This window comes from Ctenopharyngodon idella, chromosome 9 (genome assembly GCF_019924925.1).
Source record: "Ctenopharyngodon idella isolate HZGC_01 chromosome 9, HZGC01, whole genome shotgun sequence".
In the NCBI taxonomy this organism is placed as follows: Eukaryota; Metazoa; Chordata; class Actinopteri; order Cypriniformes; family Xenocyprididae; genus Ctenopharyngodon; species Ctenopharyngodon idella.
Genome location: NC_067228.1, coordinates 17,139,557 through 17,159,250, shown reverse-complemented (window position 1 = coordinate 17,159,250; position 19,694 = coordinate 17,139,557). Strand labels below are relative to the sequence as shown.

Genomic DNA, 19,694 nt, shown 5'->3' with positions numbered 1-19,694 from the left:
TCTGAGTAAACTTTCTCTATTATGTTGATCAGTTGTTTTTTTTGGTTTTTTTTGGTTTTTTTACTTGCAAGGTTTTTCCCCCCTCCACTCTATCTAAAAGATCATTTCTATGGAACCGTCAGTTTATCTTGCAGTTGTTTGCAGTCTTGTGCAGCCAGGCCTTAAACACATCCTTTCCTTTAGCAGTGGGTTTGCGTATCAAAAACAGATACACACTGTTGGTGGACAAATAAACAAAGTGTTTATTAAATGCAAAAGTAAAAAGAACCATAACTGTAAACTTTTAGCAAATCTTTAACCTGACAGTGTATAAAAATAAAGTATAATTGATGGTAATATGATTTGTGCAATAAAAAAGACAGAATCAAGGGATTTTCTGTGGTAATGTATCAAATGTATGTACAGTAGGACCCAAAAGTCTGAAACCATGTGTAAAATGTTCTTTTATTTTGCAACCTTATCAGCATAGCAATTTGATTGAAAAAAAAAATTAATTAATGACAAAAGTGTCAGAATGTATTTGGTTTGTCCTCCTTTTGCTTTAATGACAGCAGCACTTGAGCTGCATGAAAATTTGTGGGAAAACCTGATGATCATGTGCTTAAAAATGATTGGAATCACATGATTGTGACAAATTTGTTTGATCGGTGACTGCTGGACATTAAATATTTTACATTTTACATTTTTTACGTTACCTTTTTTGTCATTCGTCCTTTCAAAGTTTTTCAAAAACTTTTTCTAGGTTTATTAATAATAATATAATTTTTATTTCCAGCTTCAAATGTAGAAAATAAATTGGTGTCATGGTCATGGTGTGGTCTCATAATTTTGGATCCGACTGTACATATTTGCCTCATTCATACAGCCAAAACCTTAGACAATTTTTATAAGCTGCAACATGTATGACTGAAACAGTGTATATTTTCGCTTTCATTTATCTACCTGTGTGCTGTCCACTTTTGCTTCTATCTCCTAATGATTATTTGCTCATTCTCACGCACCCACATTCCAGTTCATCAATCACAACAGATCGGAGTGTGTGGCTGCTGCCCTGGCTTTGTTACACCGTCACACTGAAACTCCACATCTATTATGCAGTTTCACATTAATCTTTTAAATCAGTCTTCAAATTAACGTACATCATCCCTTAAGAGAGGCCTGTGATGCTGTGAGGAGTGTGTTCCTGGTTGGCTTTGATATGTTTCAACTCTTCTTTAACACTTCAGGATAGTCAGAGTGCCCTCCATTGTCCAATTATTGCACTGCACTCACATTGTTTGTTACAGATATGCTCAAATGATGCTCTGTGCATTAGCTTGCTTTAACCACAATCCTGATCACAGACTTGAGATCTATAATAATGTCTATAAAATATATCCATTAGCATTCATCTCAAAGACTCCTGTTTGGCTTTGCCTTGGAAATAAACAGCATAAAAGACTTTAGTTGCATCAGAATAGATGACTAATTTTGAATGGCTGTCAATGGAGAAAGATGCTATTTGGATCTATCATATTGTGTAGTTAGAGGATCTACCAGCAGGGGTTAACAAGGCCATGCTAAGCATCCAAACTGTGAGGATCACAAACTTTAGACAAGTTCCTAGATAGCATTAAAGATCAACTCAGGAAGTTTGTAATGTTTTACACCAGAGTGTGAAAAGCATTAGGTTGCATTCATCGATATGATTTCAGTCACTCTCGGTGGTTTTAGAGGGTAATATACCCCAACACCATCTGAGAATATTGTGGTTCTGTATTTTCACCAGATGTTTCAGAGGAGTAGATGCAGTACATGTTGCCATGTTGTTCAGAGTTGGTGTCGATGGGCTGCATTACCAAAGATTGATGTTGCTCTTCCCTTTCGTTCTTGTCAATAATCTCAATATCTGTCGTTGTGCACTCTTCATTCAACTGTGTAAGGTTCCCCCACCACTTAGAAAGGAAATGACAGGCAAAATTATTTAATTAGAGCTGTCCAAACATGAAATTCATGAAAATAAAGGTTACATTTTTGGTTCCCCAAAGAACCTTTCAATGAACACTTCTTAAAGGAATAGTTCACCCATAAATGAAAATTATCCCAAAATGTACTCACCCTCAAGCCATCCTAGGTGTATATGACTTTCTTCTTTCAGCCGAACACAATCAGAGTTAAATTAAATAATATCCAGTCCATCACAAAAGTAATCCATACAACTCCAATGGGTTAATAAATGCCTTTTGAATTGACGGGTTTTTGTAAGAAAAATATCCATATTTGAAGCTTTATAAACTATAATCACTGGCTTTAGGCAACGAGCTTACACGCGTCCATGTGAAAGTCAAATTCCAGTGGAAGGGTGACCTCTGACCCAACTTACGCTATGCCTACGTCATACGTCCTGCATCGGATCAGAGGTCACCCTTCTGCCGGAACTCGACTCTCTCCTGAACTCGTGTATGGCCATTGCCGGAAGCCAGTGATTATAGTTTATAAAGTTTTAAATATGGATATTTTTCTTACAAAAACCCATTGCTTCACTCAGAAGGCATTTATTAACCCACTGGAGTAGAATGGATTACTTTTATGATGGATGGATGCACTTCTTGGAGCTTCAAAAACTCGGACACTATTCAATGCCATTACAAAGCTGGGAAGAGCCAGGATATTATTTAGTATAACTCTGATCATGTTCGGCTGAAAGAATAAAGTCATATACACCTAGGATGGCTTGAGGGTGAGTAAATTTTGGGATCATTTTCATTTTTGGGTGAACTATTCCTTTAAAAGAACTTTTTTTTTTCTAAGTGTGAAGAATATTTTAATAATCTAAAGAACCTTTTTCCACAATTAACCTTTTGGTTCCATGGATGTTAAAGGTTCTTCATGGAACCATATATGATAAAGAAACTTTATTTTTAAGAGTAGGCTAATACAGTAGACTAATTAGCCATTAGTTCCTTCAGTAATTTCTACTGGTTTGTAGAATGTAAAAAAAAAAAAAAACTAGCAATGTGTGGCCAAGGTTATTGTGTGTGTTTACATGCACAGTTGTTCCAATTATTAATAAACAATGTAAATGCCTTTTATCGGATAAAAATCATGGTTTAAGCCCAACTGACATTACACGTAAACAGTTTTACTAGTGTTCTGACATTATTCAATGTGTACATTCCTGTTTACATTTACTTGAAATACTGGTAAAAACTGGATTTTAAAAAAAGTAGTTGTTAGTAATTTTTAGCAACATTTTTTAAAGCATAGAACGGTGTCATAATTCACATTTGAGCTATAATTGTAATTTATGTTGTAGAAAAAAAGTCTCTTCAAGTATGCTAATGTTTACCACAAACATTAAAAAAAAAAAAAAAAAAAAAAATCTGAAGGAGGCCATGGCTTGAAAGTGTAAAAAATTCTCTTCTAGCAGTAAAAACTACAAACATCTTGAAAAATATTCTGTCAGATTAATGCATTTGATATGTTGCATGGCATTGGGCTTACCTGAGACTGGTCAAAGTCCATGATCTTGTTTCTGAAGTGTTTGGGATCTGGTACTTTAGGAAGGATCAGTCTTTTAATTCTTTCAAGACCAAAGAATGTCATCAGCATTCAGTAAAAATTGTTTGTATAATATTATAATAACCAAAGTGTCAGTAATACTCACCCCTGTTGAGTCAGCAGACAAACGAGAAGAAAGCCGGTCAGTGGCAGCACAATTAGCAAAATATTAAAATAATCAAAATACATAATGTTGGCAGGTGATTCTACCATACAAGCACCTGTGAACAAAATGTTTAGTTTATTTCATGACCAGTTAATTCATATTTTTCAATCCAGGCTCTGGTCTTGAACCTAAACACATGATTTAAAGACAACGAGACGGTACCTGTATTGTTTCCCCAACTTTGCACTTTTGTCCAGTTGCTCCAGTCCTTATCATGACACCACAACTTCATTCTTATTCGGAAATCATAATTTGTCTTTATGCTGAGGTTGGACAGGTTAAAATTATGCACTTCATTATTTCCTTGTTTAATTTCAAGAATCGCACTTGGCTGCATATAAGCAAATGCAAAGCAGACTGTAAGATTCTCCAACTTTGCTTTGAATAGCATGTCATTTTATATCAGATTCAAGAGCATTTTTTCCAGTCATACTGTATCACGCATATGCAAGTAGTTGCCTCAGTTTAATGCTCACAGTGAGCATTACTGCAGCTCAAATGTGTAAGTGTCTGTGAGTGTTCAATACCTTCCAGTCTTTGACACATTGGCTCTTGTACTGCACTTCAGTTGAATAACAAATAGGTTCGATTTTATTATTTGGTACCCTCCATGTCATAGTAATACCATGTGATGTATTACTTATATTAAAAACAATCTGGTCGGGGTCAATGACTTCCATGGGCACTTGGAAAAGAACACAGTATTAATGAGTAGTAGTTCATACAAAATTCCACAAAATTTGAAAAATCATCACTGCATGTTAAAGTGTTCATTAAATATTTTGCCTTATTAGACATCTCTCCGAAATACTTGATTCTGATTGGTCAATCTCGGCATTCAGTGGTCTGAAATTTTTAGATAATGACCGTCTCACTTATTAATTGTATTTCAAATGAAATCGGAGGACTTCAGTATGTCCTCGTCACAATGTCAGGCTTTATTTTGTGATAACAACTGGCTGGATGTACATGATCTCTTTATACGACATGGCTCTGTTGAATACATGATTCTGATTGGTCGATAGTGCCATCCATTTTCCTAATATTCACGGCTGTATAGCAGATCACTCACCTGCAACTGTTAATGAATCAAATGCTACTTTCATGTCTCTCATATCACCACAAACTCATTATAGTTTCATACAAATGCAAGTGGCAACATTTTGTCTCATTGCTAGGCCGATTGCTTTGTACATCACAACACACTCTCATGGCAATTCATAACTATTTTACATTTTGGCAAATTGGTGGCTAATTCGTATGAATCTGTACAATCTCATTCATGCATTTTTGTACAAACTGTTTAAGTCTCACTGACGTTTAGATTTGGGGCTGGACCTCGAATCACATTGTTCAAATTTATACGAAATTGCCACCTCATAAAATAGCTTGTTTTCTCGTGAGTTCAGGTTGTACATTGTAATGGACCATATTTTCCTTTACTATAATATACAGGTAAAACTATAAACTATAATTTAATCTCAAATAAAGTTTTCATGTCCAAGTATTTATTTATTTGGTGAGTATTGTACTTAATGAGAATATGTACAGTCAGTCAGCCACTATTGTTATAATTGTTAAATCTAAGCAATGTTTGAAATGTTGCACTTCTAGTCACTTTCGATGAATTCATCTCCTAAATTAAAAGAATTTAATTAATTGAATTAATGTTTAATTATAAAACAAAACTCAGCAGAATATGCAGAAAAAGTCCACATATTATGTTGAGCCTACAGTATGAGTAATATGTGAATGTTTACAGTCTTGAAATCAACTGAATGAATAACATTATTGCGAAAACCTGGGGGTTTTATTTAATGAATGTGTTCTCATGAGTCTTTGTCAGTGTACAGGATATACCAGCTCATGTAAACGATTTCCCCTCCTCGGGTCTTTTGATGTGGCTCTCCAGACAGCTCACGCAGTGTGATGCATCGCTACTTATCGGCAAACTTATCATTATAATCAGATGTTTGCTGGCAAGAATACGTGACATTTGCTCCATTCCTAAACATTTAACCTGTGACCTTTTACATTGCGGGCAAACACATTTGCAATGAGTCTAATAATCATGCTTCTGTGGGACATTTTAAGTTACTCTCATAATACTTTGCCTAATTCATAAGTCTTTTCTCATGCTCTTCAGCAACAAAATGTTCTAACAGCTCTTTATAGATAGATATGTCACATGAAAATAACAATGTAATCAACTCTCAATTGATTCAAAAGTTACTTTAAGAAATAATTATTGAATGTTTGTTCCGTTAATTAAGGAGTAAAATAATTAAAGATAAAAAAAAAAAACCCGACTCACCAAGATCTTCATCATATTCATATTCATCAGCACTAGACCCTGGAGCAAAGTGCAAGGCAAGGACTACCAGGAGATACTCACTCCAGCTGTTCATGATATGTTCCTCTCTCAGTTACTTGTCAATGAAGAAGTCTCAGTCTTTAGAGCACAGAGGTATAGGTGACAATTTACTGAATCACCAAACCCCACTGTTCCTCCACTCATTTCCTTCCCGTTCTCTCCCCCTCATTTCTTACTCTTAGTTCTGGTGTGAGGGAGGGCTTTGATTTTAACTCTGTCACACTACTAGTTTTGTTTTAAATTCATTCTTTTTCAGTTAACATTTATTTCTTGGGACTCTGGTAGATTCTTGGTAGAAGTTATTGGTGATTTCACCCAGTCATAGGGGAACTTTTTAAGTTCTTTTGATGCTATAGAAGAACACTCACGTACTGCTGAAAAACCAAGGGCTTTACTTCTGGTAATAGATGATAAATAAATATAGGGATTTTAATTGCAAATAACTATTCAAAAACAAATTCAAGACAGTCAAAACTGGTTATTGATAGGAAGATGGTTCTTTGCTGAAATCAAATTAAAAAATATATATATATATTTTAGTGTAGAGCTTAATATAAAAATCTGCAAAATAAGATTTTTATAATTGGTGTCAGAATTATAATAGGTGTCAATTGACCCTTCGCTGGGAGTTTGATTGACAAGCGATCTAACTAATTATAACATCGAATCCGCAGTCAGGGGTTAGAAGATTAACCTCGGTGGACTTGAACTTGAAAAATGGTGTGTGTTGACGTCTTTCCGCGTTTGAAACAACATTCTTTCTCATGTTCATTCTTGTTTATTTGATGCTATAAATTAACTAGTATGAAGAGATGATCGGTTCACGAGCCGCTTGAGCTGAGGCGCTACAGCAATCTGTCACGACACATTAAAGAGCCACAAAACAGTTTTTATTGTTCGAATTTCTTTCAAGAAATTACACAATTTGAAAGCTGGGACTTTGTTTCATATCATAAGTAACCTGCTCTATCTTGTCTGTCGACGTGTTGTCAGTGTCCTCTTTGCTTCGCGATGTATTTTTCACTCTGTGTGGCGTGAGAGCGCCAGGGCTTGTCGGATAAAGCAACAGTAACCAAGGGGGGAGGGTAAATGTAGTCAAGGTGTTTTAAATGTTATACTATTTGTGTTAACATTGTGGTTAACGGGTGTTCAATGAATCTTTTTTTTTTTTTTTTTCCAGGACAATAACGGTGGAAATTAGGATTTTTTTCTAGCCGTATACTCCGATAAAGAAATTGATTTATGAAGAAATATATGTTGGATATTTTCCCCTATTTTATCTCTCAATCGTATGATTATTTCTGAGTATCCGGTATTTTTTCACTGTATAGGATTCACTTATCTCCCAAGATCAGATGTACTTAGAACCAACCACAGTGGGAGGAAGGAAGAAAACAAGGGTCTCACATAAAGTATAATCAGTCTAATACACCAACTTTACTTTTCTTTTACTTTTGTTAAACCTTTAAATCCTACCATAATGCTTACTAGGCTTTTACAATTAGCAATCACAAAATCCTTCCACCAGATGGTGTTGTGACTGTGCCACAAATAATAAAAATTATGTTATGAATAAATATATATTTAACTCTCACTCTCTAATAACAATAATTGTAGGTAGCATCAGCATTTTTCAGCTGCACACAGCTGTTCAAAAGAGTCATTTCGACATTTTGATATACTGTACATTTTAGAGTCATATCTCTTGACTCATTAACCAAACATTTCAAACAGTTTGATAATAATCTGTATGTTCCAGCCCTAGAAGACTTAATACACAACATGCAATAAAGACAGTTTCCTTCTCATGCATTGTACATATCATATGTTAGATATTAATTACCACACAACAGCAGATGCACGCGAAGTCTTGCGTGTGAACAGTCACGTTAATGAGCCTGGAGCTGTTGTTTTGTAATAGATAATGATCATGTTTTTGCACCTAGATGTTCATTACATAATTTCAAAATCAAAAGGAAGTGAGTTGGTGTTTATTTACCCTCTTGTCATGAAAACTGTTTAGAAAAACATTCCAGTGCATTTCCAGTACACCTTTTTAATTATTATTTTAATAAAATTAACCTGCAGGTTCTGTTTAAACATTCCATTAATATTTCAAAAAACATACTTAACATTTAAGAATCAGGTTGACTTTTCCTGATTCTAAACAATATTATAATCTGATAACATGCATTAAACATCTTCTATGAAAAATGTTACATTACTCTTGTCATATAAGAATTTTCACATGCTAAGGTTTTTTATTTTATTTTATTTATTTGTATTTCTACTATGTTTTTGCTGTGGTAAGTTTGAAAAATGTTTTATAATGTTTCTATATAAAAATATTTATATAAAATTCACATTTCTGAGAAGTGCATACCTTCAATTTACTGGGTTTTGAACATAAAAAATGGTCACACTTTAGATTAGGGTCCAATTCTCACTATTAACTATGACTTTTGCCTTAATAAACTCCTAATTACTGCTTATTAATAGTTAGTAAGGTAGTTGTTAAGTTTAGGTATTGGTTGATTAAGGGATGTAGAATATGGTTATGCAGAATAAGGCATTAATAAGTGCTTTATAAGTACTATTAAATAGCCAATATCCTAGTATTATGCATGCCAATAAGCAACTAGTTAATAATGAGATCCCTGAGATTACAAACAAAGAAATCTCTCTCAATAAATGTATATATAAGATGATAGTTTTCAAAGATCCACTGCATCCCACTGTTTTTTCGAGATCTCTGCTTGTAATAGAGATTAATGAGCCTTGTGCTCAGCATTTATAAAATGTTGAATGACACTGACCACACCAACCTTGTCATTTCAATTGTGCCACAGAGAGGGATGGAACGCCAGCCTGGAGATGTCAAGGTAGAGAGTGAAGGGGGAAAGAGAGAGTCGATTCAAAAGATGAGGATAAATCTTTGAGCAGCACTCGATTACGTCTGGGCTGTGGAGCAGTTCTCCCCCTCTGGGAAGGGCTGCGTGTCTGCAGAGAAACCGAGCTAAGACGAGACCTGTCAGGAACAAAGAGCGAAATTCCAATGATATGTTTAGCTAAAAGGGTGAGAGAAAAGTGAATCAAAGCAGTGCAGGATCAAAGAAACGCTTCAGTAAAGTCAACTTGGCCGCCAAGAGACCAGCAGGGGATGCATATGATTTATAAGTTGTTCTTCAGAACCTTCTGATGTTGAAGAATTGATTGTTATTGTTGCTAGAGAGAAGAAGAGAGAGACGTGGGACTGAGGTGGAGGGTCACCTATTTGCGCTTCAAAAGTGGAGCTCTGTGATGTGTGACAGTCATCAAACACTGGAACGACACCACTGGTCTCAAACAGAGGCACTGGAACATGTCAGGGCCAATAAGCCACGGCAAACAAACGGTGGAAAAGAAAGCGATAGTTGTTTTGTTTGCTTTGACCACTGACTTACTTACAATGAAAAAAACAGCTTTTGAAAGTCAACATGACTGCGTGTGATGATCAGTGTCGGTTTGTTTGAGGCAAGGGCACCGTAAAGGTCGACAAAAAGGGTCAATGTCAGGGATGTGGAGTACAAGAGACACCCCTCTTGCTGATCTACTGTTGCTTTGGTTAAATCTAAGTTTTAACTGAGTTTTATAATACATTCTAAGTGCATTCGCATTAGAAAACGTCAAATTCACAGTAAATTGTTATTAAATGATCATTATCATCGTCAACGTAACATAGCATTGGTCAGTTTCCCGACCTACTTTTAGTGAGTTATCAGGTTTGGTTATCACTTACATTTTGCAGTGTACAAGACAAAAGCAGGTGAGCAAAAACATGTTTATTTGCGAGCTAACCACGCTAACCACTAGTTCCTTTGAGGCCCAACTACCACTACTGAATGTGCCTTTCTCCGTATCTTAGAGCATTATCAGCACGACTCATGCATTATTAAAAAAGTAAGTGCATGTTTCTTTTTTCTTTTTTTTAATAAATAAAACACCACGTGTATCAGAATCATTAATAATTCTGCTCTGGCGTTGTCTACATAGCATAGTCTACAATATGTAGTTCTTTACAAAACTTATATTTAATTGTATATTTTATATATTGTATTTAACTGTATATTTTTTATATTTTATTTTATAGTTCTGCATTTTTTTTATTTATTTTTTTTGTTTTGTTTCACAGATAAAATAGAGAACCCTACTATTATTCTAAAATGTGTACAATAATAATTTAATTTGTAAAATAATAATAAAAATATGTCCAAACTTTTGACTGATAAGAAAAATCAGGGTTTTCCCAAACTTGGGTGCTCGAACCCTTGGGGGTTCGGCAGGGAACTACAGGGGGTTCATGAGTTGATGAAAACTAGTAATAATTAAATCATAAAATGTAAAAATGAAAATGAATAAATAATTTTAAAAAATTTAAATAAAACACTTTCTAAAAAAAATTATATAATAAAAAAAAAACATTAAACAACATCAGAAAACTGTGAACATGTGAATTTAAATATTAACTTAAAATCTTCAAGTAATATTTTAGCTCAAAGGGGTTTGGCTAAAAAAAAAGTTTAGGAATCCCTGGTATAAATCATTGATTTAATAATCTAGAAGCTAAAGATTCCTTCATTTACTATCAAGAAAGGTCTATCTTTTAAATAAACATAAAATTAAGGACACAACACCCTTACAGATACATGCTATTGTTGCTACTGTTGTTGTTGTTGTTGTTGTTGTTTTCAAACAGAATGAAAGAGTATAAAGGTGCGTGACATGACAGAGAACATGGCATGCAAGACATCTGAAGCGAGCTGTGTGTATATGTATGTGTGTTTATGAGATGCAGCCAGCAGACTGCAAGTTAAGAGTGGTCCACTGGGACAACTCAGAAATAACAACAAAGAGTCATCAGAGGTCTGGATGAAAGCCCTGTCATGAAATATTTCACTTCTCACAGTCCACACCTCAATGAGTGTTTGCTCATGGATTGACTGTCTGAGGCTGCTGCCAGAGCACATGGGATTTTGACCACAACAAACCTTGGATCTAGTGGATACCTCGATATAGCCACAGTAATACCACAGAACACAATCACTGAAGCTTGTATAACTGCTTTAACTGTGATATCTGTCAAAGACTTAAGTACTGTATCTCACAAACTTTGCTTTTTTCACAAATTAAACTGTTGTGCTCTCAATTGACAAAAGTTCCTTTTCCTTCAGGTGCATAGAACCAAGAAAATACTTGGGCAAAACAGAAAAAAATAGCTGACCGTACACTGAATCCAAAAAAGACTGAAGAGGTCTAGAAAGTACAAAATTTATTTTATAAATTGCATGGTGCAATAATGTGCAAAGTGCAGGTATATTAAAAGCAAAAGAGCATGAGCAGACGTTTCAGCAGATTGCTACCCTCAGTGCTCAGTATGCAACAAACAATCACCCTCTTTCTAGAAAGACAAGCAATTCAAAACAATCAGCTGAATCCAATTGTCACAATCATCAATTAACACAAATATCAATCAATTATCACGAGTGTCACTGCAAGAGAGTCTAGAACAAACATGGCACAAACTGTGTAAAATTTACATTCAAATTATAGATAATAATAATAATGTTGCAGAAAACAATTACAAACAAGCAGTGATGAAAGGGCCCTCGCACCCGGGCTCACCACCACCCGGTGGCCTTAGGTAAACTGTGAACAGTGGGCAATATTCATTTAAGCGGATAAAAAGTCATTTTGATGGACCACAGTTCCTGCTGCCAGCAGGTGGCACTTTGACTATAACTGAATATTGCCATGTAGATGTCTTCAGGTCAGGACTATTATCAAACATGAAGTTTGAGACAGATCGGACATTGTATGCCTGAGTTACAACAACTTCCTGTTTTGTGGCGTTAATCGCATACATTAGTACTTAGCCAAGTGTTGCATGATTTAATGTGTTTCTAGCATGTTTGGTACTTCATGGCATTTACAAATGTGTTTCTGGGAGTGAATTATAGTGCAAAGCATGCCATTTCCTGTTGCCAGCAGGTGGCGCTATGACTAACTGATCATTGCCATGTAGATGTCTTCAGGTCAGGACTCTAATAAAACATGTGAAGTTTTGGACAGATCGGACATTGTATGCCCGAGTTACAACAACTTCCTGTTTCATGGCGAAACATCGAACTTTGCCAGGCCGCCACGGACACACCCTTCAGCAAAAACTCATGATCTTCACAATTTAACGTCTCAAAGGCCTTTATATTAGACTGACCAAATATGACGTTGATCTGATTAAAGCTCTAGGAGGATTTTGTTAAAGTACAACGTCTGGAAATGGCAAAAACTGCCAAAATTTTGCAGAGAAAATTCAAAATATCTCAATTCCTGTTAGGTTTACAGATTTTGCACCCAGAGGCTTTTTTGCAGGTATTGGGCTGTTACATCTGTCTACCGAATTTCATACCTGTATGTGAAACAGAGCACGAAGGGCGCTTAATTGAAATTTTGTAGGTGGCGCTATCGAGCCATTTTGCCACACATAATTCTAAAACGCATATCAGATGTTAATTTTCACCATTTCTGATGCATGTGCAAAGTTTCATGAGTTTTCGAGCATGTTTAGGCCCTCAAAAATGGGATTCATTTCGGAGAAGAAGAAGAATTGGCCAAGCAATTAAAATAGGGCCCGAGCACAGTTGGGTCCTCAGACCAACGGTGCTCGGGCCCTAAAAACAAGAAAGTTCAAGTTCTTCATTCATGCCATCAGGAAATAAAGATTTAAGTTCAAAAATCCAAAAGGCCTCCCTTTGCAACAATTTCTTGTCTCTATCGCCGCCTCTTCTATGAGGTAAGATCCTCTCGATGCCCAGGAACTTCATGTCAGACAAAGAATGTTTAGCAAGATTGAAGTGACAATAAATAGGAGACGTATCATCCTGTCTATGAATTGCACTTGTATGTTCAATCATTCTAGTGCGTAATGCATGTGTGGTTTTACCAACATATAGCAGAGAACATGAAAAAATAAATATATATGTCACATACGTACTCTTGCAAGTTATCAGTTGTTTGATCCTGTATGTTTTTTGTGTACGAGGATGTATAAATGATTGACATTTGACATATTTTGTGCAAGAAGTAATGCAAGCATGGAAAATTACCCTGGGCATCAACTAGGGTGGTCGGAGAAGAGACATGAGTGTCTGCATGAACAAGCTTATCCCTCAGACTAGAACTCCTAGAAGAAACAAAGAGTGGTGGATCATTAAATACATTCAATAACTGAGGATCACTTTGAATGATGTGCCAGTGATTCTTAATAATCCTACTATTATCATTACTCAATGGGCTAAATGTAGATTTAAAAACACATGAATAACTTTTCTTACTTTTGTTTGCAATCAAGTTACTTTCTTCCCGTTCCTGTAAACTACGCACTTTCTCAAGTGCAGTATCAAGCCACTTGTTGGGATATCCACGTGATTTAAAATCTGTATATAGATTCTGGGCTTTAACATCAAAATCCTCCTTCCTAGAGCAGATACGATGGAGTCTTAAAAATTGACTATAGGGTAACCCACGTTTTAAAGGGATTGGATGGGCACTAGTAGCATGAAGGAGAATGTTCTTAGCTGTATCTTTTCTATAAAGAGAAGAGATGATTTGTTTGTCAACAATTGATATACAAGTATCCAAGAAATTAACATTTGTAATACCCACATTATGTGTGAACTTAATCGAAGGTCTTAAACAATTCATATATAGTACAAATGCTTCAAAATCACTTGCAGAACCTTTGTAAATAACAAAACAGTCATCAATGTATCTCTTAAACAGAATGATATTGTCAAAAAAAGGATTGTTGTTGAAAACATATCTATCCTCCAAAAAGCCCAGATATAAATTGGCATAGTCAGGAGCCATGGTGGCCCCCATGGCAGTGCCCTCAATCTGTAAATAATACCCGTTTAAAAAAAAAGTGAGAACCATTTCAGCCCTTTCAATGATAAATTTAGACGGAAGGCCATCATCTTCAACACGTAAATCAAGAAAATGTTTTAAGGCCAAGAGACCTTCATGATGTGGAATATTGGTATATAACGAAGTCACATCCATAGCGACCAGTATAACATCCTGCTCAACATTTTGAATAGTTGTTAAACATTGCAGGAAATCTGCTGTGTCTCTCAGATAACTAGAAACGGATGTGTCTAACGGTCTCAGAACAAAATCAACAAAATTTTGAATTGTTTCTAAGTGCAGGACACTGGTTTCAGCTCTAGGAAAAGGATATCCTCAGATAGATTCCTTTTTCCTAGAGCTGAAACCAATGTCCTGCACTTAGAAACAATTCAAAATTATATGAAGCATTACAAGCACCTCCTGGAGAAAAGATCCATTATACTTATACACTTATCACTTCTGTGTCTAGCGGAGACAGTGATGTGGATTTTTTATCCGATCACACAAGCGACACAGAAAATCATCTAAGAATGTCACGCCAATATCAACTTCACAGAAGACGGGGGAGGCGTGGGGGTAAGAAGAAACACTTGACAACCAGTTTGGAAGAGAGGAACCCACCCAAAGACAATCTGATCTTCAATCTTACAGGTCAAGAACTACATCCACAAATAGTAAGTCTGCTAAATAAGAGCTTAAGTTTTGTTCCATATAAAGCCACAGATCCTTTTGTCATTTAGGAAACTTTTTCCTCGTCGAAGCAGAGACCAGGAGACGTTGGGATATCTTTCAAGCAGAAGTTACTCTTTATTGAGAAACGCGCTGTGCGTCGCTGTAGTCATCCAAGTCTAACTAAGGCAGTGTACTTGGTAGTTCATATACATTCAAGAGGGAGGGATACATAGAGTAGAGGTGGAGACAGTCTAAACAAAGCATGCAAATGCAGTGCAGGAATCAGCCCATTCCCTACATTTCCCAGCCATGATCTAATCAGCATAACGGTGTCATTCAAATGCATAGGTGCTAATCCACTCAGTCTGACAGTATGGCCCATACCTTTACATTATCATAGAGACAAAGGCACAGCTGTATCTTGAGCTTGTCTTGCCAAATGGTTAGGAAGTGCATGAAGACAAAAGGTTAATGTTACAGACACCTGGGCTGCCTGCCTTGATCTCCTTAAATTGTCATTATCTTTACCTCAAAATGTTAAATACAATATACTTCACCTTAATATTTCATGTGAGGTTATGTCAGGATGTAGGATCAGCAGATCTTAAACAGATTCTTAAATTTGTAATCCCACAGTCACCAAGATTGAACTTTTCAAGTTTTTCCAGACATTAAGACTGAAATGCTTCTATAAAAATGCTCCAGTAGACCAAAAAAATGCACGTGTATAATGTTCGAGCTAAATTCAAACCTACTACCTTTTGTCCATCTGTACCTAATTCATCTATTGATACATATTGTACGCTAGTGGAAAGGGATGTGACTAATTTATTTGAGCAGTCATCTTTATCTCAGAACAAAAAGTCAAATTTGACACTTTCTGAAAAAGAGGCTCTTGACAAACTGCTAAAAAATAAAGATATCGTAATTAAACCTGCAGATAAAGGAGGTGGATTGGTGATTCTGCCTCAAGCTCTCTATAATCAGGAGGCTCTTCGTCAATTAGAAAATACCTCCTATTATCAAGTTTTACCATCAGATCCAACTGCCCAGTTTCAGAGGGAGATAGAGATGTTTCTTCAGGAAGCACATGCTCATCTATTGATTTCTGATAAAGAGATGCAATACTTACTCAATCGTTCTCCAAGTAGGCCAGTTTTCTACATTCTACCCAACATAAAAGCTTCGTTAATCCACCAGGACGGCCTATAGTAGCTGGTAACAATAGTCTTACTGAACCACTCTCGAATTTTGTTGATTTTGTTCGGAGACCTTTAGTTATATACCAATATTCCACATCATGAAGGTCTATTGGCCTTAAAACATTTTCTTGATTTGCATGTTGATGATGGCCTTCCGTCTAAATTTATCATGGAAATGGCTGGTTCTCACTAAAAATTATTTTTTATTTGAAAACGGGTATTATTTACAGATTGAGGGCACTTCCATGGGGGCCACCATGGCTCCTGACTAGGGATGCATATCGGCTCGATACCAAGCTCATGTACTTGTACTTGTACTCGTAAATATACCCCCGATACCAAAGACCGATACCTCACGTGACGTAACTGACTGAATTTTCCGTGCACAGAGACACCGGCGGCAGCAGCAGAAACAATGTCAGCCTCAAGGGAGTGGAAATACTTAAAATTAATGATGACAACACACACATTGCGAACTGCATGCTTTCAATCACAATTCGTTATCGATTAGTGAAGGCGGGATAGGCGGAATCGCGCTGAATGACAGAGACCAGAAGCACTCCCTCTCGCGCGCTCTCTCTCTCTCTCTCTTTTTTGCGCGCGATCAGTTCTCCTTGCGCCTGAATGGTCAAATGCACACATAGTTGTCAAAATGTCCATCATGTGGAGTATCTCACGTAAATACAGTCGGTTATGGCTTAAGTGGACGTAAACATTTGGGTGAAAACAGTATATGTGTCAGTATCGGTGGATTCGGTCTTAAAGGGACCGTAGCCTATATTTGTCATTAATGTTAATAAAACAACAAAATATGTTAAATAAATGTATACATGGTAAATAAACCTACTGTATCTGAAAAACAAGTTTATTTAATTTGTATCTCTATTGTATTTGTTGTATTGATTGCAATTTGTTTGTAAATTTATTTTTATATAACAACAATTATATATAATTGTTACAATTATGCCCTTTGAAGGTACTAGAGAAAAAAGTATCGGTACTCGTACTCGGTCCTTAAAAAATGGTATTGGTGCATCCCTACTCCTGACTATGCCAATTTATATCTGGGCTTTTTGGAGGATAGATATGTTTTCAACAACAATCCTTTTTTTGACAATATCATTCTGCTTAAGAGATACATTGATGACTGTTTTGTTCTGCAAGTGATTTTGAAGCATTTGTTCTATATATGAATTGTTTAAGACCTTCGATTAAGTTCACACATAATGTGGGTATTACAAATGTTAATTTCTTGGATACTTGTATATCAGTTGTTGACAAACAAATCGTCTCTTCTCTTTATAGAAAAGTTACTGAACAGTCTCCTTCATGCTACTAGTGCCCATCCAATCCCTTTAAAACGTGGGTTACCCTAATTTTCCATGCTACAAGTGTACTTCTTGCACAAAATATGTCAAATGTCAATCATTTATACATCCTTGTACACAAAAAACATACAGGATCAAACAACTGATAACTTGCAAGAGTACGTATGTGATTTATATTATTATTTGTTCATGTTCTCTGCTATATGTTGGTAAAACAACACGTGCATTATGCACTAGAATGATTGAACATAGAAGTGCAATTCGTAGACAGGATGATACGTCTCCTATTTATTGTCACTTCAATCTTGCTAAACATTCTTTGTCTGACATGAAGTTCCTGGGCATCGAGAGGATTTTTATGGAGTTAAAATTGTGCCATAATTAAACAAACAAATCCAGCATTTTTCAAACAAACACGATCTGCTTTGCAAAGGAAAACTCGACTCGCAAACAAACAGAAAGTGATGTGCAAATACAAAGGCCTGTTTGAGTGAAAACGCAGAGGAGTAACAAATATATGTAGGCCTATTGTGTTTTACAAATATAAATAAATGTGCTTACATCATATTTCACAAATAAATACAAACCATCCTACAAATGGCATGTAACCAAATTTAATGCATTCATACGCACACCTGACTGTTACGATTGTAAGACACTTGACTTTTTATGACATCTCTCGGCTTGCAAATGTGTGCAGGCAGATTTTCTCACAAATGCAGTTGAGCAACTTCCTCTTCCAAAACAGCAGATGGCACTTTGCTATAGGTCAATTAAGCCCAGAAACATGCGTTTATAATAATAATAATAATAATAATAAACTTTATTTTGTAGCACTTTTAAAAGTTGCATCTCAAAGCGCTTTACAAGAACATACAAATAAAATAGAATAGGGGAAATAAAAAACAGAAACATGTATCAAAACACATTTTAAGACATATATGTATATATGTTATATATATATATATATATATATCGAATTTTATACTGAAAATTCAGTATATATATATATATATATATATATATATATATAGTATATATATATATATATAAATCACATATCGGACAGCCTGAAAAAAAAAAAAAAAAGTTTTCAGCTGATGAAAATGAGTGGTGAACAGGTGAGTATTTCTGAAGGATCATGTGACACTGAAGACTAGAGTAATGATGCTGAAAATTCAGCTTTGATCACAGGGATGAATTACATTTTGAAATATACAGCAGAACCAGTTAATTTAAATTGTAATAATATTTCTCAGTATTACTGTTACTATCAAATAAATACAGCCTTGGTGAGATTAAGAGACTACTTTAAAAACATAAAAAAAAAAAAAAAAAACTTAATGTTTACAAACTTTTGACCGGTACTGTACATGCAGTGAAGATAATCAATGTATGCGTTGCCTGAAGCAAATTTGTGTGGCTATTATTAATATGTTCAATCAAAGCATTCACCGTGCTCTCCCAGCTAATTAGGTGCTGAGACCTATACATCAAATTAAGAATACAAAAAAGGTCTGCACTCTGAAGCACTTTAATCATAATACACAGGAGATAAGATGACAAACGTTTCACTCACTCTCAATAATAATATAGAAAATGCACTAGAAATCCTCAGGTGATCATGATCTTAATTAAAGCAATCAGATAATCAGTCCATAGACTCCATGTTTAGTCCATCTGAAACAACAAATCACAGTTAAAAACAATACTAGAAATAGTCACACATCTGGAAAAAAAATAATAAGAATAATAATTCCCAGAACTCCAAAATAGCTCCATCAAAAAAAAAAAAAAAAATAATAATAATAATAATAATAATAATAATAATAAATATTTGGGAACAATAACACATCAGGCAATATTTATAAAGTTTTACGTGCTCTTCCAGCCAAAGAGTATTTCATATAAAATCATGTATAACATGTTCAAGTTAGAATGTGATTTACTTACTCCAATGCCCATGTCCATTGGGATATGTTGGAAAAACATCAAGACCTTTGAGGATTCGAGTAAGTGAACATAAATCAGCCATTCGCAGACATGATGTAACCTCTCTGATTGCTAGACATTTCATTGAATTTAATCACCGTATTGAACAACTCACTTGTATAGGTATCGAGAAAGCCGTGGTGGTGACATTGGTAGTAAACTCTTGAGAAAAGAAGCTTTTTGGATGGAGTTTATTAGTGCAGACCTTTTTTGTATTCGTAATATTCTTAATATGTTTAAGTGAAAATGAAAAGAGGAAGATTGGTATTTTAAAACATGTTTTGTAGAACATGTTGCTGGCGGTTATACATACAGAGATAACCGGAGTAGCCAGAGCGAGCTGAGTGATGTTATCAAGATTGCTGCTGTTGCATTTTGCAGATAATGTACAGTAGAACTTTGAGTACTTGATATTGAGAAATGCCCAACTCACCTGTTTACCACTCATTTTCGTCAGCTGTAAACTCCTTGTAAAC

General features: G+C 35.4%; 1 protein-coding gene across 1 annotated transcript; it reads right to left on the bottom strand.

The window, feature by feature from the left end:
• Positions 1-218: 218 nt before the first annotated feature.
• On the bottom strand, positions 219-6,272 carry crlf2 (cytokine receptor like factor 2). The gene is made up of 6 exons (XM_051907012.1): positions 6,021-6,272; positions 4,234-4,391; positions 3,869-4,037; positions 3,647-3,761; positions 3,484-3,562; positions 219-1,934 (listed from the first exon to the last, which is right to left on the bottom strand). The coding sequence occupies exons 1-6, from the start codon at positions 6,112-6,114 to the stop codon at positions 1,710-1,712; spliced, it is 840 nt and encodes a 279-aa protein (XP_051762972.1). The 5' UTR covers positions 6,115-6,272; the 3' UTR covers positions 219-1,709.
• Positions 6,273-19,694: the final 13,422 nt, after the last annotated feature.